Source organism: Mixophyes fleayi, chromosome 5 (assembly GCF_038048845.1).
Source record: "Mixophyes fleayi isolate aMixFle1 chromosome 5, aMixFle1.hap1, whole genome shotgun sequence".
Lineage (NCBI taxonomy): Eukaryota > Metazoa > Chordata > Amphibia > Anura > Limnodynastidae > Mixophyes > Mixophyes fleayi.
In genome coordinates, this window is record NC_134406.1 from 72,722,189 (window position 1) to 72,749,686 (window position 27,498).

General features: G+C 37.8%; 1 protein-coding gene across 1 annotated transcript in view; it reads left to right on the top strand.

Moving 5' to 3' along the window:
- Window positions 1-23,847, top strand: part of TGFBR2 (transforming growth factor beta receptor 2) — a 66,980-nt gene extending 43,133 nt beyond the window's left edge. Inside the window, exons 3-10 of the mRNA XM_075212380.1 lie at window positions 933-1,123; window positions 4,911-4,973; window positions 7,133-7,292; window positions 8,208-8,398; window positions 12,048-12,844; window positions 14,959-15,100; window positions 18,718-18,845; window positions 21,328-23,847. Of these exons, the coding sequence (XP_075068481.1) occupies window positions 933-1,123; window positions 4,911-4,973; window positions 7,133-7,292; window positions 8,208-8,398; window positions 12,048-12,844; window positions 14,959-15,100; window positions 18,718-18,845; window positions 21,328-21,507 (1,852 nt within the window). The 3' untranslated portion in view covers window positions 21,508-23,847. The remainder of the gene's footprint in view (window positions 1-932; window positions 1,124-4,910; window positions 4,974-7,132; window positions 7,293-8,207; window positions 8,399-12,047; window positions 12,845-14,958; window positions 15,101-18,717; window positions 18,846-21,327) is intronic.
- Window positions 23,848-27,498: the final 3,651 nt, after the last annotated feature.

Genomic DNA, 27,498 nt, shown 5'->3' on the forward strand with positions numbered 1-27,498 from the left:
TATCTGCCACTTAGACCTGCCCCTGACCTCCCACACATATAACTGCTTTTTCAGTCATACCTGTGACTACATCCCAGTCTGAATCTGTAAACAATTGCATGAACATACCCTTCCTTACTGTACACTTCCTATGTTAGAACAGTCCATCCCTCCACCAACATGCCTCTTCAGGCGTAAGGAGTTGTAAGTGCCAAAAAGTCACAGGTCTAAATAGCCATAATTGTGTGTGTTCAGTTTCGGAGCCTGCGAAGTGTGAAAAAACGCAAAGACGTCCTATGCAAACGGGTGTACCTCTCGCTCTGAATCATGGTCTTCTGTGTGTGTATCCTCACCAGTTCTGTCATGTGTAACTGCTCTTGTGCATAATGCCTATTATCTCCTGGAATGCTGTGCCATAGAGTTCTCCAAGGAGAGAGGGCCCTGGTATCAAACCCATGGCCCCACAAAGATGGCGCCATGAGCTTTTTTCCAGGGCCTTATCTGAGTGGCGTTTGTATGACCTCCCCTTATTTGCATGGGTTCACTATGGGTGTTCTGGTTTTCTCCCCTAGTTGAAAAACATACTGGGTGGTTAATTGGCTGGTGATAAAAATGGACCATGGTGTGTGTGTGTGTGTTTGCGGTAGAAAATTTAGACTGCAAGGACAAACGGGACAGCACCTGATGTGAATGGTTAAATACTCTCTGTACGGTACTGTATTATCTTGTGGCACTATATAAATAAACTGTAATAAATAAATTATACATTATCCCACATACTGTGTAGCACAGTTAGCAGGGATAGTCACATCCATAAAAAGTATTTAATTTTTTTTTTAATTATTTATAATTTTAATCTTAAGTATTCAACAGACATTCTCACTATAAATCATTACCTTTATATGCAGTTACCGTTGAAATATATTCTAATGTTCATTTATTTTCTTTCCAAGGAGGAATAATGGCACCCATCTAACTGAGGAGACACTCTGCCATGACCCCAAAGTCCCGCTGTATGGTCACATGCTGGAAGGCTATACCTCCTCCGATTGTATAATGAAAGAAAAGAAGGTGGCGGGAGAAACTATGTATATGTGCTCCTGCACTGGAGATGAGTGTAATGACGTGTTTAAATTCAAAGAAGGTACAGTTATATTTTGCTTCTGTTTTGCATTCTTTAACATTCCTACCCTGGTTTATTGTATCACTTTTAATTCATTTTTATTTCAGTTACCTTATATTATCCTATAATTATCACCATATCTGTAGTATTTTTTTCATTAAGGGGAAAATACTGCTTAAATTATTTATTATGTTATTTAAAATTGAATAGAATTAACATCTGCATTTAATAATAAAAAAAAAACATTGTTGTAGCTCTTGCCAAAAGGTAGTTGTGTCTTTGAAGGCTCACACTCACAGTATTTGTAGAGTCCTCCATGGTGCGTTGTGCTGCACTGCAGATGGTTGCAGCTTTTTTGGACGTCTGAATGGTGACCTATTCAGCATTTTAAAGACCTGAGTAACTTTGCTGGGACACAAAAGCAGCAAAGCGCATCCAAGAACCACTTTAAGTCAGCACCATAATTGGTAACAGTTTGGTCCTCATGGGGAAAACAATAAAACACAATTTTGAAGCCCACAGTACTGTGTTCAGAGAATGTAGCACGGGCAGCACAGTGGCTAAGTGGTTAGCACTTCTGCCTCACATCACTGGGGTCATGAGTTTAATTCCCAACCATGGCCTTATCTGTGTGGAGTTTGTATGTTCTCCCCGTGTTTGCGTGGGTTTCCTCTGGGTGCTCCGGTTTCCTCCCACACTCCAAAAACATACTAGTAGGTTAATTGGCTGCTATCAAAATTGACCCTAGTCTCTCTGTCTGTCTGTGTGTCTGTGTATGTTAGGGAATTTAGACTGTAAGCTCCAATGGGACAGGGACTGATGTGAATGAGTTCTCTGTACATGCTGCCAAATCAGTGGCGCTATATAAATAAATGGTGATGATGATGGTGATGAAGGAAAAGCTTTACAAAACAGACTACACATAGAGACTAGGTAAAACTACCATGGAGTTGATACAGGTAGAACATGTGTTATTATAGCAATCATAATCACTGAAGTTCAGGATGCACTTGGATTGCAGCATATTCATGTTTTTAGTGCTTCCCGGCCTCAGGGATTCAGGAGAAAGCATTTTCCATATAAATCATTGATATATGTAATAATATAGCTTCTAGCTTTGTCATCCACAGTTAAAATGATCTTCTTTAACCTAGTGGGTACTGTCCTTAAAACTAGGTGTCATACTTTCGCTCATGTAACTTCTGATGAGAAAATAAGTTTAAGTGCAAGAATGTTTAAATTAAACTGATTTCACGTTTTTCATAATCTGTCAATTTTAATGTATTTATATATTAATAATTATGTCCTTAATGCTGTTTTACATCTTCTAAGTTTAACTTATCACTTTGTACATGACTTAATGCAACTTTTTCTTTCTGTCACTATTGTGGGGTTTACATCGGACCCTTTGTATCACATAGACATAATTTATTATTTTCATTGCCCTTGAATAAAACACAGCTCAGCTTTGCCCTGTACATTAGTAAACTCGTATCCACAGAGCAGTTGTGTGTCATCACAAGAAACAAAAATAAACAACTCTGTATTTTATAAGCTTTGATGAAAAATAAAGAAAGAAATAAAAGTCACTTACTAACATCTAAAGTCACTTGCTAACACCTTTCTAAGTTTATTTTGCTAACAACTAGCAAATACTTTGTGCAGTAATTAGGATTGCAAGTCCAGATGTCATTGTTCATGCAAGAAAAAATGAAATAATCACTTTAAAATCCTGTCTGCTATCTTAGGCCACCCCCTTAAAGCAGCGGTAAAAAAAAATGAAGATTGTTAGTATTTACCATTTTCCCTTAGTTTGTTTCTTCATAGATGATTTCTAATCCTGCTTAGTGTCAAGGACTTTCTTGGCAACCACAGCCACAAGGCACAGGATGTAGTGAGCAGAAAGACTTTAGATAGAACATCTCTAAACTCTGCTCTGCGTTATATAAAATCATCCCCCTTTTATCCCCCTTCTGCCTTTGCATGATGTACTGAGAGCTGTGAGCCTGTGTCTGTTTAACACACTGCCTGTGACTGTATCTGGCACTGATATTTTTTTAACTTCCAGAGAGATTTTGAAAATGAGCTTACGATTCGTAGAAGGATGCTTAAGTAAAATGACTATGCGATGCATGGCACTTAGCTTGCTATTTAAAGGGAAAAACAATCCTCTAGGTGGGTGTTGTGAACCCCACAATCGGTGACTGATAACCCCTGTAAAAAACCTATGGCGCAGGATGCTTTCAGCACTAGCATCCTGCTTTCTCAGAATCACATTGTTTATTGGTACTCGGATGCCTCCCTGGACATGATCCCAGTAGTGCAGGGGGTGACCAACCAGTCAGAAACCAAGAGCTGAAAAATATCTATAGCTACTGCATAGAGCCAATTTTACCATTTATATGTGTGTGTATATACATGGACCCAGCATAAACACGTGCATACATACCTTACACTCGTAAATTATGTTATATTTTCAATGTATATCTTGCTAATCGAAAAAGAAAATATCCAACACATTGCCAAAATGTTCAGAGTAATCATCAAATGAGCACAGCTCTGCACTTTACAGCTCTTACCTCACTGCTGTATCCAGTGGAGGAGGGTTCAAAGGGTCACTCATAGTATCTCCACAGTAGCTCACACTTCTATGGCATTAACAATCCCCCTGACCTCTTAATGTGCCCCTCTGACCTCTTTACAAGCCCATTGGATTTCCCCACATGCCGTCAGATCTCCCCATATGCCCCTTACGTGCACATCAGCCTTTCCACATGCCACCAAATCTACTAACATGCCCCTTAAATGTCATCAGACCTCCCCACATGCCCATCAGCCTCCCCACATGCTGTCAGATATACCCACATTCCCTATGCATGCCAATCAAAGCTCCCCGCATGCCAACAGGCATCCACATATTCATCATATCTCCCCAAATGCCATCACATCAACTTACATGCCCATTAGCTTTTTCACATGTCCTCAGATCTCGCATGCCCATTAGTTACCTCTTCCACACCCCACACTACAGAGCACACTACACTTTCCTTCCCTGATTTTATTGTCTGTGGCACTGTGACCTCCCTGCATTGTGCAGAGGAGGTCACAAGATGAGACTGCTCTCGTTCAGTCGAGCAGCAGAATGTTTTCCAATCTGCCCCTGCCTGGAACACTATACATCTTTGATGCTTCTGGCCAGGAGACACATTTCAAAGCTCAAAGAGCTGCATGTGGCTCTAGAGCCACAGGCTGGCCACAGATGCAGTAGTGTATAGTTAACAGCTGTGAGTGAGGTAGAATCAAGTAAACTCGCAGCTATGGAGCCACACACAGACAAAACAAGACACAAAAGAGACTAGTCAATTGGCAGGCCGGGTCTAAAGAGAAGTACGCGAGGTTAATAAACAGGCAGAGTTCAAGGGCAGCAGCAAGGTCCAGTAACCATTGCCAAGGTCAAAAACACTGTCTCCAGCAGCAGAAGATATACTAATTTATATAAAACAAAGGTACAGGAATTAACCTACGTAAACCTAACATTAGCAAGGCAATAACAGCTGCTGGGTAGAAAACATGTGAACAGGAAGTGTTGACTGATCAACTGCTCGGTAGTGAGCAGTAATGAGTCTTGCAAGTGGTGATAAATCAGTTGCAACATGAAATTCCTGTTAGCAGTTCACAAAGCAAAGTGAGTAAGGAATATCCAGATGGAGTTCTGCTGTAGAGAAGCTGTAGTAACTACATGCACTTAATGCAATAAAAATTACTCAATACCTTGCAACAAATGTCTTTTTTCTATTTTTAATTTTAGATGGCCTTCAAAAAGAAATACTTGTTTCCAAATTAACCATGGATGAAGACAACACATCAAAAGGTAAAGTTTCACATGGTTATTCTCTTTCAACTTAGAGCAGTTCTGTTTGTCTGTTATGATTCATTTGAGGTCTACATAGTATACTAAAAATACTATAATTATTAATGTACTAGAGCTGGAAAGGCGCATGCATCTCTTGAGTCATACTTGCCTACTCTCTCGGAATGTCTGGGAGACTCCCGGACTCCCAGAAGAGTTGATAGTCTCCCGGATCCCGAATGGAGGCAAGACTTATTGACACAATTTGCATTGTTAAGCCCTGCCCTGCCATGCAATGCTGTGAATTGCGACGGGACGGGGCTTGGTGAAGATGGTGTCACCATGTCCCCTCCCACACTTGCCAGCTGACTTTCCCTCTGGAATCTCATGGCGGGAGCAAGGAAAGGTTGGCAAGCATGTTTTGAGTGTGATTTTTCAACTGAAGAGGAAGAAAAACAAGCCAAACTTCTGGCATCACAGATGAAATTCAATAGCCAGGTAATTCTAAAGTAAACAAAATTAGATTTGTATATCAAAATAAATCCTAAAATGTCCAACAAGTGAAGTCAATAGTCCCAAGGCAGATAAAGGTCTGGTAGAAGTTTCTAGCAATTGCAATCCAAATCAAAAGAGGGAACAAAGGCTTCAAAACAGGAAGTGTCTTTTATATAACACAAACAGGAAATGAGATCCAAGATGGAATATTCATGAGACAATCCCGGCCATCTTTGATGAGGGCTATTTATAACAACAAGTTTGTAATGGTATTTTTGAGCATGAAATGGATGGAGTTTTGAAATATTGCTAAATAGTTTTTATGTGTAGATCACAAGATACATCACCTTCCCATCCAAGATATTTAATATCAAATGAACATTGCACTCAATCATTACTTAAAAAAACTGTGTTTTGTAGAGCTCTTGTTCCTTATAATTATTACACTGAAACACATCATTTGAAAGTCATTGTTTGGCAGATTCAGCAAGATGAGTTACCACCAAGCTTATCATTTCCCATGAATTTTGTCTCTGTTCCTACTAAACTACCCCCTTGAGAGTTCACCTTTAAGTCCCTTTTGGTGAGGATCTTTACCTTCTGTATCTATGTGAACTGTAATATATCTCCCTAAATAAATCTCCAAGCAGAATGGCCAGTATTAGTGTATTCCAGACTTAAGACACAATTTTAGTTTCTTTTACGAAGCATGTCCTCTCTACTCATTCTATGTTTGGGTTGGGGAACATCTCTCCCCTGTGGGTCAAAAATTAAAATTGATTCTTCATCATTCTGTTAATGGAACATTTTGTAATTTTGATCCAATATTTTTAGTTTTGTTGAATTAATTCACAAATCTATTGGTACTTGTTCAAACAAAAAGTAATTTTAAGCAAACATAAGGTTATAGACGTTGTTTATTATGTACATTTGTTCAATTTATTATTTCTGATGTTTTATTTAGAATTTGCTGTTAAAAGAAAATCTAAATTGTAAAAGACGGTTTTTAGCAAAAAATATTTTTGAAGAGACGACCTTCCAAATTCAGACATTATATCAGTTCAACTTCTGAAAATATTCAACATCTGTGAAAACCTGCAATTTTCTGTATCATAACATTCATGTATAGTAGAAGAAATCACGGTGAAGGTCATTTATAAAGTTCAAAACCAACCTTGATTTACGCAAATGCATCTATATTTCCACTATGGTGCATGGTTTTGGGGAGTAAGATGGTAGAAAAAGAAGCAGACATTTACAAAGGCATTGGGGGGGGAACAGTTTTGCAAAGTAGGCAGAAGATGTAGTGGTTTTATGGTACAGTGCATGAAAGATTTCCTACTCCCAAGAGAAATTATTAAAATGAGGTAAAGGGCTGGAGCGAGTACATCTTTATGGGTGTTACATGATTAACCTCACTCCATTGTTTCTGCAGTGAACAGTAAAACTAGGAACACTGATGCACTTAGCAGGGAACAACCTCCCTCCCTCCACCCATCTCCTACTATCATCCAAACTTCTGCACCTTCACTATCTTGGCCAATAAACCCATGTTCTTTGGCAGAGATCTAGATGCGTGATATTGCTTTTATGCAACTAGATACTTTATTTGCTGAGTGAGTGTTGATGTTGTTCTTTTTGTTACTCTTTGTAGTCCTGCTATACAATTATTCTTTATTTTGTAGGTGAAAGAAAGACTTGGCATGGTAAAGTCAAATTTAGCTTGCTATGTAGGTTTTGTGATAATAAAACATCGACGTGTAATTTACTCGAACGCAATTGTGAGGCCGACTGTGATATATTTGCCATCTGTGAATCGAGTGATGAAGTGTGCGTGGCAATATGGTAAGTACAGGTTATTTTTTGTTATTTTTGATTTGGCGGTGCTGCAATCAACCAAATTAAAAAAAGTTACAATTTTCTTCCCTCCTTTTGTAAAAAAATATATTTGTAACTTCCCCATTTTCATAAATTTCTGATGTATTATTTTAATCGGAATGCAGTTTGTCATTTGTTACGTGACTTAATGAAAGACTTAATTCTCAATGAATCAAGGATACACCCAATTATATTTTTTCTTTTTTTGCTTTGTTGGCCTTTCTCAAATCACTTTTTCAACTTCAGTTTCTCAGCGTGTCTACGTTAATCCCAGGCACCCAGATAACTTGTCCTTGTTATTTAAGAATAACTGTATGCGGAATTTGTGTTCTGTGTATTTTTACTACCTTCCAAGGCTTCTCTCCTCAAAAACTTCCATCTCCCTGCACTGTGGGGGACATGTTCCCTCTTCTATAAACACTGACATATAGTTGCAGATGGCATCTCAAGGGCTTGTGGGACATCTACAAGATGCTCAATCTGAATGTAGCCTGAAATAAACTTTTTGTGGAGGTGTGGGGATTTGTACAGGTATTTAATATAGGGCTTATTGTCAGGCTAGTCCCATGAAATATCTATAGCCATTAGTTGGACTGTTCATAAAATGGAATAAATATTAATGTCAGTCTTTGTACCACTGTAGACTGGATTGTGTATATCTGTCCTTATAATTATACAGCAATTATGTAGCATAGTTAGCATAATCGCATCCATGGAAAGTAATTATCTTTACTTGTACTAAGGTTGGAGGCTACTAAATTGAACTACTATATTTATTTTTTGTTGCCTATAGTTTCCAACATGTATGCAGTTGATTCATATTCTCATTTTAAATCATTACTTCTACATGTACTTTTAATTTTCATCTGTTTTCTTTCCAAGGAGAAACAATGACACCGATATGGTCGAGGAGACCTTGTGCCATGACCCCAAAGTCCCACTATATGGTTACATGTTGGAAGACTATACCTCCTCGGAATGTATAATGAAAGAAAAGAAGTTGGCTGGAGAGATTATGTATATGTGCTCCTGCGGAGCAGAAGAGTGTAATAATTTGTTTAAATTAGAAGAAGGTACAGTTATATTTTGTTTTCTTTCTGCAGCATTCACCTCTTTCATTATCCTATGATTATCTAAAATCTGCATTTTGTCCATAAGGAAAAATATTGGTAAAATGATTTTTATTCATTTGGGGGAAAAATGTAATTTGCCATTCCGAAGTTATATTTAAGATTTTTGTGTCATCTCAAAAAGCATCAACTATAAACAACTGCCTATATTTTATAAGGTTTGGTGAAAAACAAAAGGAAGCAAGAAAAGTAAATCAATAAAGGTCACTTGCTAATATTGAAGGTTGTAGTACTAACAGCTAACAAGATATGCAGATGCCCATTGTGTTTAGTTTTGTGACCGATTAGCCAGCTTCTATGAAGTGCATCCCTACAAATATTTTGTGCAACTATTAATAAGATTACAGGACCAAATGGAATGACGATGCCCCTTTTTTCAACTTTTAAATTTTTGGTCCTAGTATACTACTCATTCGGGCCACTTAAAGCAGCAATACCACATTTCTACTTATCCACTGCCTCCCTTTAGTGGAGCCCCAGGAACTGAACACTGATTTTTTTTTATTTTTTTTTTCCTGGAGCTCTGCGCTATATAACCCACAAATCTCATAAACTTCAAATAACTGCGGAAGATGGGAACAGGAGCACCATTAGGAGCTGGAAACTAACATTGCATCTTTTCATTGGTCTGTGTGGTAACTGCCCCCTCCGCAGTTTCATACAACCGCCAACCACCAAATTTCGTCCAGGGCTGTGAAACAAAAAAGGTCAACCTGTGAAAATCAGCGGCATCAGCCTCTGGTTTTTAGTGCAAACAGTGCTGGTCAGGGTGACTTGTTGCACCGTACCAGGTAGGGCAGCTTTAAATAAGTCATGTGACAACAATTTTAGTACAGTCACAAAATCATCTAGTTTTTTTCCTGTTGGTGCAATACAAACTGCATCTCTGTGCCTAGACGGCATTTATCTAGGAACTCCCTGCTACACCCAGATTCAAACTTTTGCCCTTCCCATAGTGGCTGCCATCATAACTAGTATAAACATATACCATATAATTGGTCGTTGTTCAAAAATAAGTGCATGATCCCATAAAATAGCATGCACTGTTTAATTACAAAAATGGATCTGTCTGCGCTGACTAGTATATTAGCTGCCTCTATTTGCTGCAATACAACCTATCTATGTATGTGAAAATAAACAGAACCATATAATATAGGCAAACAGGTATGGCGCTTATACTCTATAAAATCTCCAAAAACATCAAAGGTAGTCCAGGACTTATATGTAATATTAAAGTCCCAAAGCAGTACTTTTCAAGGGGAGAAAAAAGAAAGAAAATGTCTTTAATGTTCATATATTCTCAACATAATAAGGTCCAAAAAATGGTGTTGTATATCCAGATATTTATTTTCCACCGGTGTTCATGCATATAAATAAGCAGAAAAAGATTGTGTTATTTCATATTCACTATATACTCTGCCACGATCAAAAACCCAATAACACCCGTGTGGTATTAAAGATACTTAATCATCACCACATGTGACCAATGATTCCCAACTGAATAATACACGTACACAGGAGAATTTCTGTGGTTCCAATAATGGAAGTAGAATACACCTGGAGATCTTCAATTAAATCCACGTTATTCTTTGAGTATTAGCTCAAAAGAAAAAATAATAGTGCTCCAAATGGTGTATTATCTCAATAAAAATAAATTTAATATGAGCACAACATAAAAACACATAAAAGATATGGTCAGAGTTAAATCGCTGATGATCCTGATAAAGTTGGACTCTTACCCCATATGGGATGGTCTTGCGCATGTAGGGAAACCTTTTTGTCCCTCTCCAAAGATCGGGTTGCCGGCTGGTAACCACTTTCAATTTGAAACCATCTTTATCAAGACAAGATATTGCCTTGGTAAAGATTTTTTCAAATTGAAACGCGTTGGCAGAGGCTGTGACTAGGAGGACTAAGAGGAAATACGCAGATCACCTAAAAAGGAGAGGAATTGAAACCCGAGTGTTGGGAAGTATGCAGTGGTAACCAGCCGGCAACCCGATCTTTGGAGAGGGATAAAAAGGTTTCCCTACATGTGCAAGACCATGCGCAAGGGCCCCCTGAATGCCCGAGGCCCCTGGGCTGTAGCCCAGTTAGACTTCGGGTTAATCCGGCCCTGCCCTTCTCAGGTGGTGGAAGAACCAATTAAAATGGGGGTTCTATTTGATTTGATTCCATCTCCTAAAACATATTGGTTTAACTGATGTACAGGTAAGGGGGTATTTGGAAAATAGGGATCATAACATGGTATCTTTTGATTTGTTTTTATAATACAAAATTATAGAAGGCTGCTATGATTACCATGGATTTTAGAAAGGCCAGATTTGAGCATCTCGGACAGTTATTAAAGCAGATTGTTTACTGACACTGTTCTCTCATTGATATAGGTATTGTTATAAGTATACTGTATACCTTAGTATAGATAGAAATGTTCTTAAAAGTAAAGGGTACAGAGAGGTCATAAGTTGAATATAAGAAATGTAACAAAATATGCATAACAGAAGACAGAAACTAAAAATGCCATTGTTAAACAAAAGTGGTCTAACGTCAAAAGGTTTTTCACATCTAAAATATCAAAAATGTAAAAAGCTGATTATATTGTGCCACTAAAAGATGAAATAGGAAATTTGATAGCAGGAGATAAACAGAAAGTAGACATTTTGAATATATTATTTTCAACTGTATACAAAGGAGAAAGGAGAAAATAATTATAGGGAACATATTGTGCTATAATATACCGTGCAAACTATTAGATTTTGTTTGTCAAACTCAATACATCTATGACTACTCAAAGCTAAGATTTAATAAAGCACTGGGCCCATATGGTATACACCCATGTGTGCTGAAGGAGCCTATGTTCGATTATAGATAAACCATTACACTGTAGAGCTTTATTCTATTCTTATGTACTCTGGAAAAGCTTGCAGCTTTGTAGAAACTAAGTAAAGTGGTGCACTAAAAACATAATTATATTTTAGTGTTTTATATGGATATTCCCACATAATACTCCTTAGCTAATGCCTCGCAACTAATAAATTCTGGTGGACCTATGCCTTGGAGCCCCGCAGTTCAGAACTCGCCCACAACTGTGCTCCAATGGGGACTTCTTCCCACTGGCATTCAGGAGACTGGGTATTCCAAATTTGAGTCTGCTCTAAAAAGCACATATGTTTGAAAGCACAGTTTCCATTTTAAACCGTTCGCTTGTCAAGACTGGAATTAAGCAATTGGTGCACAGGTGGTACAAGGGCATGGGGCACCAAGATTACTGCTAGTTGGAGGGAAGGAGAATGTCAACTAAAATGTATCATAAGTGGAACGATCCTTTTAATATTAACATTAGTCAATGCAAAGAAAAAAATATTTTAAAAAGTGTTAGTACATATTTAAACAGTATAGTGTTAATGTATCTTGTTGTTATTATTTGTAGTAATAATAGCAATAATATCATGTTTACCTCTCACCATGAATTTTCTTTTTCTATTAATAAGAAGTATTGCCTGTTGCATCAGTTCACTGAATCTTGAAACATAAATATCTAATGACACTTTAGTCTGTCATCTACTATATCCTGCATATTTTTGTTTTCTAGAAAAAAGCTCTGACTGGCCAGACACAACCTTTGTTGCGCTATCAAGCCTTCTACCTCCAGTTGGAATTGCAATTGCAGTTATTACCATTTTTTATTGTTACCGCATCCATGGGAAAAAGAAGGCTCACAAGAAGTGGGAAAATAATCCGAAATGCATGAGACACCCAAATATGGAATGCAGCGATGCTTGCGCCATTATGATAGATGATGACCGGTCAGATATAAGCTCAACATGTGCCAACAACTTGAATCACAACACGGAGCTTCTACCCATTGAACTAGACACCCTGGTGGGGAAGGGTCGATTTGCTGAGGTGTACAAGGCCAAACTGAAACAGAACACTTCAGACCAGTTTGAAACTGTATCTGTCAAAATTTTCCCCTATGAAGAATATGCATCCTGGAAAATGGAGAAAGAAATATTTTCTGACATCAATCTAAAACATGAGAATGTTTTGCAGTTCTTGACTGCTGAAGAGAGGAAGACCGATGTTGGTAAACAATACTGGCTAATCACTGCTTTCCATTCTAAAGGCAATTTGCAGGATTACTTAACAAGGCACATCATTAGTTGGGAAGATCTCCTACAGCTTGGTGGCTCTTTGTCTCGTGGTGTTGCCCACTTGCATAGTGATCACACACCGTGCGGAAGACCAAAGACGCCAATTGTTCATCGAGACTTGAAAAGTTCCAATATACTGGTTAAAAATGATCTCACCTGTTGCTTATGTGACTTTGGGTTATCTCTCTGGCTGGACCCAAGTCTTTCAGTGGATGATCTTGCCAACAGTGGACAGGTAGGTTGGAGAGTGGTATGGCAGTTAAGTGATTGCATAAATATAATATATAAGGCTGTGTTTCTGAAGGTCAAAATAATTTTTAAATGAACAAGAAGTTCAATAATGGATGATTTCAACAAAACATGGCACTGTAAATTCTACATAGCCTATAAAAAGCAACACCATTTGCATATGAGCAAAAAACCATCTGCACACTGCACCCTTAAAATCTATCGTACAGATGCATCAGTTATGACCATCAACTTCAAATTTCAAGATTTGTGTTAGTCAAGGTAAGATGCATCTCAAAGGGACATGTGTTCCCAAACCCTTACTACACTGCACTTGCACGTTAACGCCCCAGATCTGCCTCTCCAGGAGGAAGAGGTCACAAGTGTAAGATAAGTGGATGCAAGCTGTGCACATGTGCAGTGCATCAATGCATCTTTCCGTTATGCAAATGCATTTAACATGCATCCCTTAAGGAGAAGCATGTTAAATGCATGCATGAAATTGCCTCACTCTATTCCCACATACAAAATAAAAAGTGTGTTCCTGATTTAGCAGGTGATCACAAGCAGTGTTCCCTCTAAGCTGAGCAATCTGGAAATGATAAAGTTAAACCTGTATCTTACTAGGAAACATCCTGCAGATTGTAAATGCAAACCTTTCAGGTGGAGCCCTCATTAGTGACCTTTTAACTCTTTCCTTTCCAGATTGCTCAGCTTAGAGCAGGGGTAGGCAACCTGCGGCTCTCCAGGTGTTGTGAAACTACAAGTCCCAGCATGCTTTGCCAATAGATAACCAGCAGATAGGTGGCAAGGCATGCTGGGATTTGCAGTTTCCCAACACCTGGAGAGCCGCAGGTTGCCTACCCCTGGCTTAGAGGGTACACTGATCACAAGTGCTTTTTTTTTTTTTACCACTCAACAATGACTTAATTTCTACATCATAATGACCTACATTTTACACATTCTCAGAGGTGGCCGGGGTCTTTCATCAGCCTATAGTTTTCCCCCATGAATTAAATTTACATTTTCTGCCATCTTTTCCTTCGATTCCACAAACTACCACTAAAGGCATCTGAATTAAGGCATTTACTACCATATTTTCGCAGCTTAGTTAATGACCCTTTCTAAACACTGTACTAGCTATTCTGGTATCAAATGACTTTTTCCCACAACACAAAATCAGTGCTTCATTACTGAAAGAGAGGTATCATCAATAAGATTAATTGTGTACATCTCCATCACAGTCAGTTTTACCTGTTTGGAGAAACTTTCTGTTCCAGAGAGATCCAGAATAGTTTTTACTCCACCACTTTTAATACCCCAAATCACAGGAAGCACCGCAGCAGTGCACACTGTTGGTTAATCTATATGTGCTTGAAACATATTTATATGAGCCCTGTATTGTTGATGTGTGACATTTGAACTATGCTCTACACTGCTCTCCTGTGATTCGCAGTAAGGCTAATTAATATATTAACTAAACTAGTCAATTTACAATGTTGTTCTGATGTAAAAGGGGCAATTCAAATAAAAATAGTTAAAAGTAAAGGGCTCCATCCAAATGGTATTTTTTACACGTTAAATAACACAATTTAAAACACTGCAGTCTTTAGTTTTAATTACTTGTGATTAATGTAATGAGTTGTCTCTCTATGCAAGTCTTCTCTGTGTTTTACTCTGTCCACTCTAGGTATTTCTCCCATTACGTTCTCCCCCACTCTACGCCATAACTGATGTATAGCCTGCTGCTTGCATCGCGTTTTATATTCTTCAGACTTGGCTGCATGGAGAACTTACATGACCATCTGGTAGAATGGTAGCACCCAAATGGTGTTCCAATAAGATGTTTTGTCTCACTGACAGTTCTACATGCAGCACAGATTTGACAATAGAAAGCTGGTGAGTTTGGCAGGCTATCACCGTAATGGTGTGAGTTCTACATGAATTCCTCCAACATGGTTCTAATCGTGAGGTAAATGTTGGAAGAAAATATGCCCTATATTTGACATTTTCATTATTATTTGGTAGAAATACATTCATATTCGTAGACTTATCTTAATTAATCGTTCATAAGCCGTAATGGCTTTATCAATGGTTTTTTTTGTTTTTTTTTATATTCAGGTTGGAACTGCCAGATATATGGCCCCAGAGGTCCTAGAATCCAGAATTAATTTGGAAAACATGGAATCATTTAAGCAAACAGATGTGTATTCTATGGCACTTGTTCTGTGGGAAATCACATCCCGCTGTAATGCAGTTGGAGGTAATTAAAGAGCAGATGAGTCTGCAGACTGACTATCTATTATTATGGTGCAGCAAAATACAATATCACTTTTGTGTAATGCATAATATTTTATTATACTTTACAGGAAATGTATTAACCGTGTAACTAAGCAATGCAAAAGGAAACCATGGCATAAGCACAGAAGTTTTTTAACAATTGATTTGATAGATAAAAAACATCTATGTAATAAAGCAGGTATAATATTCTTCTCGTGTACAAATGAAATTAGCAAAGATTTCATATTCCCACAAAATCATATAATATATGCACGAGCAATGAAAAAAAGCACGCTCTGCTTCAGAGGTGACGTTGCAATCAGCCAATCAGAAGCACCTAGCTAGTACTGGCAGCCATTATCACCAGTGTGTACTTGTACCAGCACTCTGTTGTCCATAAGTGCTATGGCTACTGACAGGCATATCTGCGTCTACATGTGGGTCTGCCTCAGTCGCAATTACGCAAACACACCCTTGGTATACTCAGACTGTGACTGGCCCGCCGCTCCCCCGTTCCGCTTTTCCAGTCTAAGGAGGAGCAAGTGTCAGATGTGACCACATTTGCATACAGACATTCGTACATGAGCCCTCATGTACTTTAGCGCTGCAAAACCATCACTTCTGTATTTGCCTGCACATAGCAGTCTGTGAAAGCACTATAATACAATTGCACAGGCACCAATATGCTCTTCGAATGCTGCTATGGCTGTTCCGTAACTTTAGAAACATACAGCTGAAATACACAAGTGCTCTAAGTACACGAGTCACTAGCCTAACCTTAAAATGAGGTAAGTGTAATTCACCTGAAGCATATACTTTTCAGGCTGATACCATTTTTCCTTTTTGGGCAGAGGAACTCTCCCTTTTGCAATATTTTTCAATCATTTTAGACATAAAAAAGAGTCTTTCTAAATTGTATTAACCAGATCATTGGTATGACTAAGTGAACGTTTCCCCTACCATTTGCACTGTATATTTTACCCACTATAATTTCAGAAAAGGTAAACTAAGGTGAAGTCATTAGTAACCATGGCATACATATGCAAATTATTATACTTTGTATCTTACACAGCAGCCCTTATAAAAATCCCTGCAGTGTATTGACAGCATGAGCTGAATCTGTCTCCCTCCTTGGTATTTTCATTAGTCCTCAGCAGTAGAAAAATACAGTATGAATATTTACAGGAACTACATCCCCCTAAGGCTCCGGAGCGTAAATTGTTCTGTCACTAAACATTAGTTACAGGTTACAATAACAAACCAGAGAAAGTAGAAAAGCCTGCACATTTTCTATATATTGCAGTTATATAACCTTGCTCTCTGAAAGGTGTCTTGATGTTAGCCACAAACTGTTTTAATTACACTATATTTCTTTTACAAATAAAATTTGTTTGCAGGATATCTATTAAGATACTTTAGAATTTGAAGATCATTTTCCTTTATGATTTGAGATACATCTTCATATATGCCCCGACACTTTTATCATTCGTGTAAAATAAACTTTGTGATTATTATATGTCCTTCCTTGGCAAAACATAATTTAATTTTAATTAGACTTAAATTGTATGCATGTGTTTTTACAACAACGTTTTAATACTTTTATCCTATGGAATTAGTCCCTACAACTTCATTAAAACAACGACTGAAACCAAAGAATTACTGTACAAATTGCAAATTAGCCAGATATATAGTCATGTATGTGGCCCCCAACATTTTTGTCATGCTTGAGAATGACCCAATCCAAAATAACCACAGATATAGAACAGGTTATCTAGGGCAACATCTAATTCCATTTAATAATTTCTGATAAAGGTTTTTCTGCTCATGTCAAAATCCAGTGCTGCTCAAATCAGAATGTCAGTTGAAATGGATTAATGTGTTGTGTTTACAAATTGAGCCAAGAAGTCTTGATGAACTTTTGCCGCTTGGCATTTTAAACGATCAAACGCATTTCAGTAAAAGCAGAGTGGGCTGTAAATTGTTTCTGATCAGTAGAATTGCATCCGCAGCAACGGAATGTGTACTTTTTCCTACTTTCATGGTTTTTTACATTAATATAGTGTATGTCTTGAAAAGCTTAAGTTCCAGAGATTTGCCAAGATAAAATAAGTAGATTTTTCCTGTTAGGAATATCTGTACGTTTGATATGCATGGAATCATAACTACAAGATGTGTGCCTGAGGACAACAGGGAGGGGTTTTTTGTTGCAAGAATGTCTAGATCAGCCCACCAAATGCTTCTTTGTGGCTCATGGCTGCAGCTACATGTAGAAGCTAAAAATGGTTGAAATGGCTGCCGTCATCACAGCTTGTGAGATCTTGCATTTGCCATTTCATCCAACGTGTTCCAGCAAGTATTTATATTATTATAAACTTAGGAAACATCTCATCCATTGAACACTGGCAAGTAATCAAATTATTTTTAAATAGCACAAATATTGGGGTACATTATAGGCCTTTATACTTATTTGGTGTTCGTATTACATTTATGTCCACATTTCTGTTTCTGTTGTGCCCAATAATGCCTCTTGTGTGCCATGAAAGGCTTCCTATGCACCACAGCAATTGTGCCAGTTTCTGTGTTTGTTGTCCATTAAAAAAATTGTATTTAAACACTCAGTGACCACTTAATCAGGTAGACCTGTACACCTGCTCATTAATACAAATATCTAATCGGCCAATCATGTGTCAGCACCTCAGGGCCTGACACATGTTCTCAATAATCTCTCAAACTCCAGCAATCTCAATCTAATGGAGCACCTTTGGGGTGTGGTGAAGCAGGAGATTTGCAGCATGAATGTACAGCCAAAAGAGTCAATAGTATCATGCAGTTGCTGCCAGATTTGTTATGTCCACATGTACCAAAATTTCTAAGGAATATTTCCAAAACCTTAAGTCCATGCGATAAAGCATTCAGGTTGTTCTGGGGGCAAAGGGAGGGGGAAATCCTACCCAGTATTAGAAAGATGCACCTAATGAATGGCCACTAAGGGTATATTTACTAAGCTGCGGGTTTGAAAAAGTGGAGATGTTGCCTATAGCAACCAATCACAATCTAGCTGTCATTTTGTAGAATGTACTAAATAAATGAAAGCTAGAATCTGATTGGTTGCTATAGGCAACATTCCCACTTTTTCAAACCCGCAGCTTAGTAAATCTAGCCCTAAGTGTATATCAGCAACATTACTCTGTGCTGCATGAAGAATTTTTGTTAAGTCTTCTACATCAGTCATGTAATATTTCACTCTCATACACATAAAACACAGACCCGAATTTGAATTAACCACACCCACATTTTAGTACAACTTTCTTACCATTTATCTGGCTCATATTGTTTTGAAGCTGGCTTGTCTAAAGGTAAATTGCATGTATAAGAGAACCAGTTTTCAGCCCTTACGCACTTCCCAGTTCAAGTCTGAAGCCCTGATGTAAAAAATGTTTTTGTTACCCCTGCTCTAGAGCAACCTTCTGACCTTCAGCTGTATAGATGAACTAATTTCCCATTAGGCCCAGCTACTGGCTGATTGAAGTTGCTCATACATGTGCTTGGTCTACAATTTAAGTTGATGTTAAATATTGAAGCCTTCATTTTATATTTCAGAAGTAAAAGACTATGAACCTCCCTTTGGTAGCAAAGTGCGGGAACATCCATGTGTTGAAAGCATGAAGGACAATGTTCTGAGAGACAGAGGTAGACCAGAAATTTCCAATAGCTGGTTCAATCACCAGGTAAATACTATGATACACATTTCTCTGATGACATTGTTATTTAGTATGCGGTGATGTTAGTGTGATTGTGTATTAAAAAAATGTTAACCCAGAAACAATTACAGGAGTGTTAATTAATTGTAAGTGCTAATCTTTGCAGTAGTGAGCTATGACCTCTATTTATTGATCCTCTGCCAGGAGAACACTGTTGCAGTTACTCTGCACAACAATCCTGGTTCCCAGCTCAATTGACAGCAGGGAACAAGTAGGATTTGCGGATCCCCTGAGCTGCACAAAGCCATTCACACCTGCATCCCTATACATAGGGCAGTTTCCAAAGGAGTGCAAGTATTATACAAAAAAAAAAACAATAGGCGTCGAATTGGATAAAATGCAAGTACAGAAGATCAGCCGGAACTGCACAACAGATCTATAGGTGCAAACTCCTATTCTGATTGTAAATCACGTGGCTGCAAAAGCAAATATTTAACTTCAAAGTAATTCCTAACATTTGGTTCTTCCCTTTAATTATAATTACGAGTGTGAAACATACTTACCAACCTTGCGTTGGCCGGGTCCGTGAGATCTGGAGGGGTGTATGGGTGGAGGGGGCGGGGCTTCACGATTCACGTCATATTGGCCCCGCCCCCGGTGACGCAATGCATGTTTTGGGTCTTTTTACAGTGTAAAAAGACCCCAAACAAGCATTACATCACTGAGGGTGGGGCCAAAATGATGTGAATTGCGAAGCCCCGCCCCCTCCGCCCGTACATTCCGGCACTAATTTTATATAAATGGCCAGATGCGGGAGAATCGCCAGCTCTCCTGGGAGTCCGTGAGACCAACCCGAATTTCTGGAGTCTCCCGGACATTCCGGGAGAGTTGGCAAGTATGGTGTGAAACGAGAGCTGAGGATGGAGTGGCCATCCCCTTTATGGTGATTTTGTTCTATTTTCTCCCAGAACGCTGAACGAATGTCCTTTATTAATGTATTTAAGTGTCTTATGACCATAAAGGAACATCAGTGCTGCCTTTATCTCAAGTGTCAAAGTTTTAAATTAACATTTATCAACATTTTATTTATGTGTGCAATTTGCTTGTCCTTTTATAAAATGTGCCTAGATCCAGCCAAAGGTATAGTTTTGAAAGTATTGGTGAAGAAACTGCCACCTCAAAGGTGATGTGAATGTCTGTCTGCATTACCCAGTATAAAGGCTCTGTGGACTGTAGAAGTTAAATCGGGAAGAACTCCAAATATGTAATATCTTCATTCCTTTACATTTATTATAATATCTATCCTGACATAGAAAATTTGTTTTTGTGTTTGCACCTGAGTACAGGTCCATTGTTAAGTGGAAAAACAGACTTAATAGTGGGGAAAAAGGTGCATTGCTTACAAAGCAGTGACCTTAGGCTCTTCAAGCTCTTATTTTTCCACATTCGTAAATGTCTGCAACGAAGAATAAGATCATACAAATAAAGTAAAATATATGTTGACTTTTAAAATAGAGCTTTTTGCCTTGTGCAGCACATAATAAAATTGTCTCAATGACCAATTGGTTAACCTTGGTCGCACAGTGTTTTAGTATTTTGAGTATATTTATTGTTGCCTATTTTAGCATTACTAAACTATACATTACCCGCCCCGTACATATGATGTTTTAGGTGCAGTTATTGTATCTGTAAGTTTGATCTGTGTGGGACACTTCATAGACATTTGCCATCGTGATCTGATAGGCAATTGGAAGAGACAAGGAAAAGTGGTCAACTTATCAGTAATATAATGGTTTAAGAAGTTAAACAATACAGTGGAATAGTCATAACAAAAATTGTAAAGCCATTACTCATTCAAGTAAATTAGAAATTACTGAAAATAATTAAAAAACAGTTTGTATTGGAAATATTGCCTATACATATGGAATAATTATTTAGCCGAAAAATTGGTAACATTTATTTGGGCCCCTAAGTACTACTGGGATCCAAGATAGTTGAGGGGTAACTTGGAATAAAGCAATGTCATAGCAACATTTTGAATGGCCCTCATCCCTCCTTCACCTCCCCGCACAGCACAGCTCACTTATCGCTATCCCTCAGGATAGACTCTCGCCAGGCCCTTGTACCTCCAGACGCCACAGAGCTGCAATGGCTATTGTTATGTCCATCCAAAAAAGTATTCCATTTAGTGTTCCTTTATTGTAGTAAGAAGTGCACAGGATGAAGGGAATTTTTGAAAGTTTTTATTTGAGAATGAACTAAACCGCATTTATGGTTCCATACTTATAAAGCAGAGAGAGGGGGGGGGGGGTTTGTGCCTCAATGCAAAAACTGAGAAAGGCAGGAGCTTCTCTTCAGGACCGTGGCACACAATTTATGACAGGATTACTAAGGGATGGCACTACAACAGTTTTTATAAATGTACTCTATTGTATTAAAAATCTTTTGTGAGGATATTGATTTAAGCCCTGAATGTGAATTCCATGTTAACTTGAATATCTTTTTCCAGGGTATTCAGCTTGTTTGCGAAACCATAACAGAGTGTTGGGACCATGACCCAGAGGCCAGACTCACTGCCCAATGTGTGGCCGAGAGATTCTATGAGATGGAGAACCTTGACAGAATCTCGGAGAGAAGCTGTTCTGAGGAGAAAATTCCAGAAGACTGCACAGAAAACCCAAACAAATGAAACACTGCAGACACATCCTCTTTACTAGAAAGTCAGCACTGAAATGAATGCATCTGAGGAAATCACTTGGGTAAACTTATTACTTCAGAGACGCTACAGGATGAATTCCGTTTGCAACTGGAGTAATAGATAACATGCAGTACTTTCCTCCTTGGATACAGAAATTGCCATAGGATGATCATTTTAAAGATTCCTCAGGACATTTTCTTTTTCTTTTGTTTTGTTTTGGTTTTTTTTTTTCAAAAAATGGCCATACTTAATTTGCACTTTATAAATACTTTGTATAAAACTGCTTTAATGTGTGTAAGTATTGTCTAAGATAAGCCAAACGTATGTTACCAGGAAAATATACAGGGCATAGGAAAATTCATCTATAATGGCAAAAAATGTATACTGATATGGTTAGTCAAAGGTCAACACATAAGCTGTGGTTCGGTGTTTGTATGTCCCACAAATAGAATTTTTTTCATGTTTTCTGGAATATTTTTTCAATTTTGAGTCAGCAGTTATCTAGCTTTGTATTTGTCCGTGTGTTTAGCAATATAAGGCTAAGGTGTTATATTCTACAACCAAATGATGTCGTTTCTGCTGCCTGTGATAAGCAGCACAAAGAAAAATATGATTTCATGGGAAAGTTTCACATTGCATCCAGAATTGCACGTTTATTACGTAAGAAGTGTAACGGAGTGTGTAACATCGACATCTCTCTGAATAGAAGGCATATGACAGGAGGAACATTATGGTGATGCAAAATAAGGTCATATATGTTAAATGAGCTATGTCTTTTTGGTCTACTTTTTCATATTTTTTTTAAGTGCTGTGTTCAGGTAAGAAAATGAATAAGGCTCAATGTGAATTTGCTTTCGTTTGGTATATGTTGGTATTAACATCTTATGGGCTCATCCACATGAACGTGTTTTTTCGATTGTGTCCACATGGACAACAATACACATAATGTTACATATAGTATCCTTGTTGCATAAAGCTACAAGAAAGGTTATTTATTTTATACAAAAGGCCAATGTCCTACAGAAAGTCAGCTATCAATGGTCTACCTGCCATGCAGGGAGCTGCCGGGCAAGTACAAGCTCAAATTGTTTAGGTACAATACCACATTAAACCAGTTGTCAGTGACTTGCAGTCCAGTGGCTGGAACAGTAGGATGTCAATTAAGTAGTTAGATTTTTCCTTTACCCTCTACTGGTGTTGAGTAGTAATAGAATACTGAATTTCCTGGCTGTTTCCCACCTTCCATTTGCATCCATTGATCAGTTGTTTTGGAACAAATATATGTGTGACTTGTATTTGCTTCATCAACATAGAGGTGGAGTAAAATAGCTCTCTGTTCCTTCTACTAAAGATTCTCACTTTTATGGCTCCCATTGAATAGATTTCAATGTTATCTGCCGTTTCATGCTGAACCTACAGCTTGGCCGCCTGTTCCATGAAAGGGTGACCTGGGAGTCTTCCTGAGAACAATAGCAGTGATATTTAGATGTAATAGTTCGGACAAACGGATATTGACGTCTGTGACTGCTGCTGACTTTTAATAGCATTTAAATACTATTCGCAATGATGGACAACAGCCGACTAATGCCACAAAATACTGTCTCTATTGTATTCACTACCACTGCAAGCAAAGAAAACAAAATCTATTTTTCTTAAAATCACTAAATGAGGAATGAAGGAGCCTTCATATCGTCATATGAGTGTATCTATTTTACACCTGGTTTTAGTTGAGTAGGTAACATGTTCCTGAGTATAGGAGACGCACTACTGTGTGTGGTTCAGCGGGGAGGAAGTGCAAGTGGTTGGTCAAGGTTAGGACCACTGACTGTTGATGCATGTCAAGAACGAGTCTACTAAGTCAGACCCAGGCATCAAGGATAAAGAAATATAAACTATTACCTGATTCATGTATTGTTCCTCAGTATGTTTGCCTTAAAATCTAATCTTATTTTTTCCGTTCCCTTATTAACATACGTTATGTGCATATAACCCAATATAGACACTACTTATTCTAAATTGTAATATAATGATGACCTTTATTTAAAAACAGACTTGATTTGTTTTTATATACAGTGCCAAAATTAATATAATGACAAATTATTTTGTGTTATAACAAAACTTTTAAGCTCACACAAATGAACTAACCAAATATCAATATTCAGTTATAGTACACACTATAGTCTTCTGAAATATATTTTGTTTTGATGATGAAATGTTGCTTTGGCTTCAGTATTCAGAGCTCTGTCACAATGATTTCACTAATATGGTAATAGACAGCAATTAATCGACATGATTGCTAAGCGTTAAACAGAGTATTTGCTGAAACAGAGTAGAGCCATATTTGCTGAAATCTTTAAATAGTGTAAAATTTTGCCTGTGTCCTACAGAAGAAGCTCTTAATGCTTGTATAAGCACAGCTTAAAGGTGGATTCTACGATCAGAGAATTCTATTGTCCAGGCAGATTTGTTTGTTTTCGTTGTAGTTAGGACAAAAAAAAAAATGTTTCTGCTTGTTGAGTATCCAAGAAAATCAATCTGCATGAAAATATTTTTCATGTCAAAATTTAGTGGCCTTACAGGGAAACGGTATGGATGAGTTGGGTGTTTTGTTCTGCTTTTCCATTTGGCAATATCGTGAGGCATGGCATTGAAATAGTAGATAGATTAATAATTCAACATAATGAGAGCGTGGTATCATTGATAAAGACATAAATCTGTTTCCATAGAGACTGACTACACTGAGATTGCTGATTTTATAATAGTTCACTTGTGAAATCAAGATATGTAATTGTCTTTTTGCGAAGAACCGAACTGGAAAGGGCAATAAGGTCATTTACAAAACTGCAAATATACAGGCGTTCAAATGCACTTATTTGTTCACCTCGCTTACAACAAGGAGCACACTGACTACATACTTCAGAGTGACTTTTTGCAGACTTGCGGTTCCCACTGGAAATACTCATGGTGGAAAGAGTAAAAATATCACTTTACAGTCCAGCCTATTGGCATTTTAGAGCAATTTCAACTTTTTCATTTTATTCTTTCTTCACTACTTGAATCTTATTTAAATAATCCTGTTTTACAACACAAAATCTTGTTTTTGCAAGTTTGTATATAACTAAGCACATTCATGTGCCTAGCTCACTCACTACTAACAGATGCACCCCTGCCAGGGGCGCACGCAGGATTTTTAAGGGAGGGGTTCCCCCCCAAAAAACATATATAGAGAGAGCTGCTGCGTATGCGGCCGCGCACGCGCAGCAGCTCCGTTTCGGCAGCACTGCACTGAACAGCAGCTGCGGCGCTGTTGAAGAAGCGTCCGAGGCAGTGCTGTACTACAATACAGCACCGCCGCGGACGCTTCTTTGACAGCGCCGCTATGTAGGGATACTGTTTTTTGGTGGAGGGGAGGGGTTTCTGGAGAACCAGAAACCACCCCTGCGTGCACCCCTGCCTGCTGAGACTGGTATCTTGGTTCGCAAATCTTTGCATTTCCCTTTAAAAAAAGGGTGTATTTGAGCACAAATCGGCGCCTAATAATGTAGCAGAATGGCATTTATGCTACAGACCTACATTTTTGGACATTTGGATAATGACCGTTAGTGCCTTGCAGTCCTCTCTAGCACTGACAGGCTTTCTACTACTACTACTCTTACTAGTGTCATTAGGTTTGTTCTATTGTATTAGTTATTGGGAGAAAATCTTCTAAACTCCTTTTCCCTTTTACATACATTTTAATATTGATGTGGTTTTTTGAGAAATCGTGTCTGATTTTTTTAATTTGTTTTAAAACAGTTTTGATAAACAGCATTTCTTAAAAGTGTTTTATTGACTTGAACCTCTTTACTGATGACTGGCTCATCTCAAATTTCAATCTGCACGTTTTAAAGAGGAACTTTACCCCACTTCTCCATAGTGTGTCCTCTGTATTAAGAGCATTGTTTGGACGGCTGCCACCCCATCCAACCAGTGAGGTATCCACAATGCGGAGACACAGGACATCTGTCATTCTACTAGATAAGGAGGGGAGGGGGGTTCTCCACATTTGTATGTGTAGTCGGAGTTGTTCTTTAAAACAAAAATATTTTTGTACTTGTCTACAGTGCATGTCATTGTCAGCCTGCAGCATTACTGTTACAGTGTTTCAGTATGATGAAGGCCTCACAGAGCACAAATATTCAAACTATGCAATTTATGTAGATAACTAATTTAAATATAAATGCATATTTCGTATTTTGCACTGACTGACATTTTTACCAAAGGAAAAAAAAGTGTGTTATAAATTAGTATAAGCAATACAGTTGTGGTCATTTTTGATTATTGTTCGTTACAAAATGGCAAAGAACATCACAAAGGAAATTTCCTTGAGGTCATTGCAAAATGTATAATGTAAGACATAGGAATGTGAATTATATATATATAAATATATCAGAATATATTAAGCACTCATAATCATTAAAAGTGCCCACTTGTATACATGTACATAAAATAAATAACTATTATAACTCATTATTCAGACTGTGCTTCTTATTCTTTCATTACAAATAGTACTTAACTGATATGACCGTAAATAAATGTTTGTGTGTCTAACAACGGAGGTAAACTAACTAAGTACTAACCTGCAGATTCATCAAATTGGGCATTTTCAGCAATTTTTATTTAAGGGAAAACTTGGCGAGTTTTGGATATAATAAAATTGCAATTTATTAAATTTGGCTTCAAAATCGCCTCAAATCGGTGTTTTGATGAATCCTCAGGTTAGTATATTTATACCTAGGCATTAATTTACCATTCACTAGCAGTAATTGGCTCTCAAATTACACAGATAAACCAATTTACAGCAAATCAAAGCTTTAGAAAATCCATGTGACTAGATTACTCTGTAGCCACTTATTCTATAGCTCTATGTCAACCTATAATGCATCACAACACTATAATGTTCACAAGGTTAGACCAATTTGGAGCCAATCAGAGCATATTAATGGCTATAAATCAAAACCTAACAAACCCAACTTCAGTAGCAACTTACATGTTAAACCCATACAATGCATTGTTATATGAAAGACTCACAAGAATAGACCAACCTGTAGTAAGACAGAGCATTAGAACGTTCACTTGGCTAAATCAACCTATAGCCTAATAGAGCATCAGGACATTTATATGGCTAAGGCAACCAAAAGCCAGTTAGCGCATTGGAACCACTACATGATTTACCATCTGTGACTGGATCACAGATAAATAACTTCTGGTATAAATGCATTTATAGGAAATGGCGCAGTGCGCTTATTTATATAACTGCCAATGCACTTATTTTTGATTGTGTATATTTTGAGATAGAAAATCGTTATTTCTGAGACTAGGGTAGAAAATTTGTTTTTCTGTTTTATCCTTTCTAGAGGAAATGCCTTATTTCTGATGTATATATCAGATACAATAAGTCTTTGTTTTGAAAGCCTTTTGTATATCTTGGTGTAAGGAAATGCTTTGTTTGTTTGGGGTTGTACCTGTCTTTGGGAATGTGTATTCTGTGACTGTCTAAAAGGATTAATGTTGATTGGATCTTTTGATGTGTGAGGGTTCACTTGAAGACAGGAAGGTTTAATTAAAAATGCGCTGCTAGATTTTCTGCGTCTAAAAACAAGATGCAGGACATCAGAGTTTCTAGAATTTCACAGATAAGTGTAAATATTGTTAGCTTTGCAAAGCATGTGAATCTATGTTTTGGTAAACAGGTTACATCCTGATTCTAAAAATAGCCTGTGTCCAAATCTGTATAAAAAGCACTGTCCTGTACACTGAAATGTATCATTATTGATGTTCCGTCTGACCTGACCACTAATACCTTTAATCAGTGGAACTGTCCTTGTCAGGGCACCTGAGCGAAATAAAACATGACTCTTTGCTTCAAGACCATGCTTGACAACTTCTTCAATATTGCTGTAATCCTGTGACCTGCAGATTAGACCCTAAATCTAATTCGTT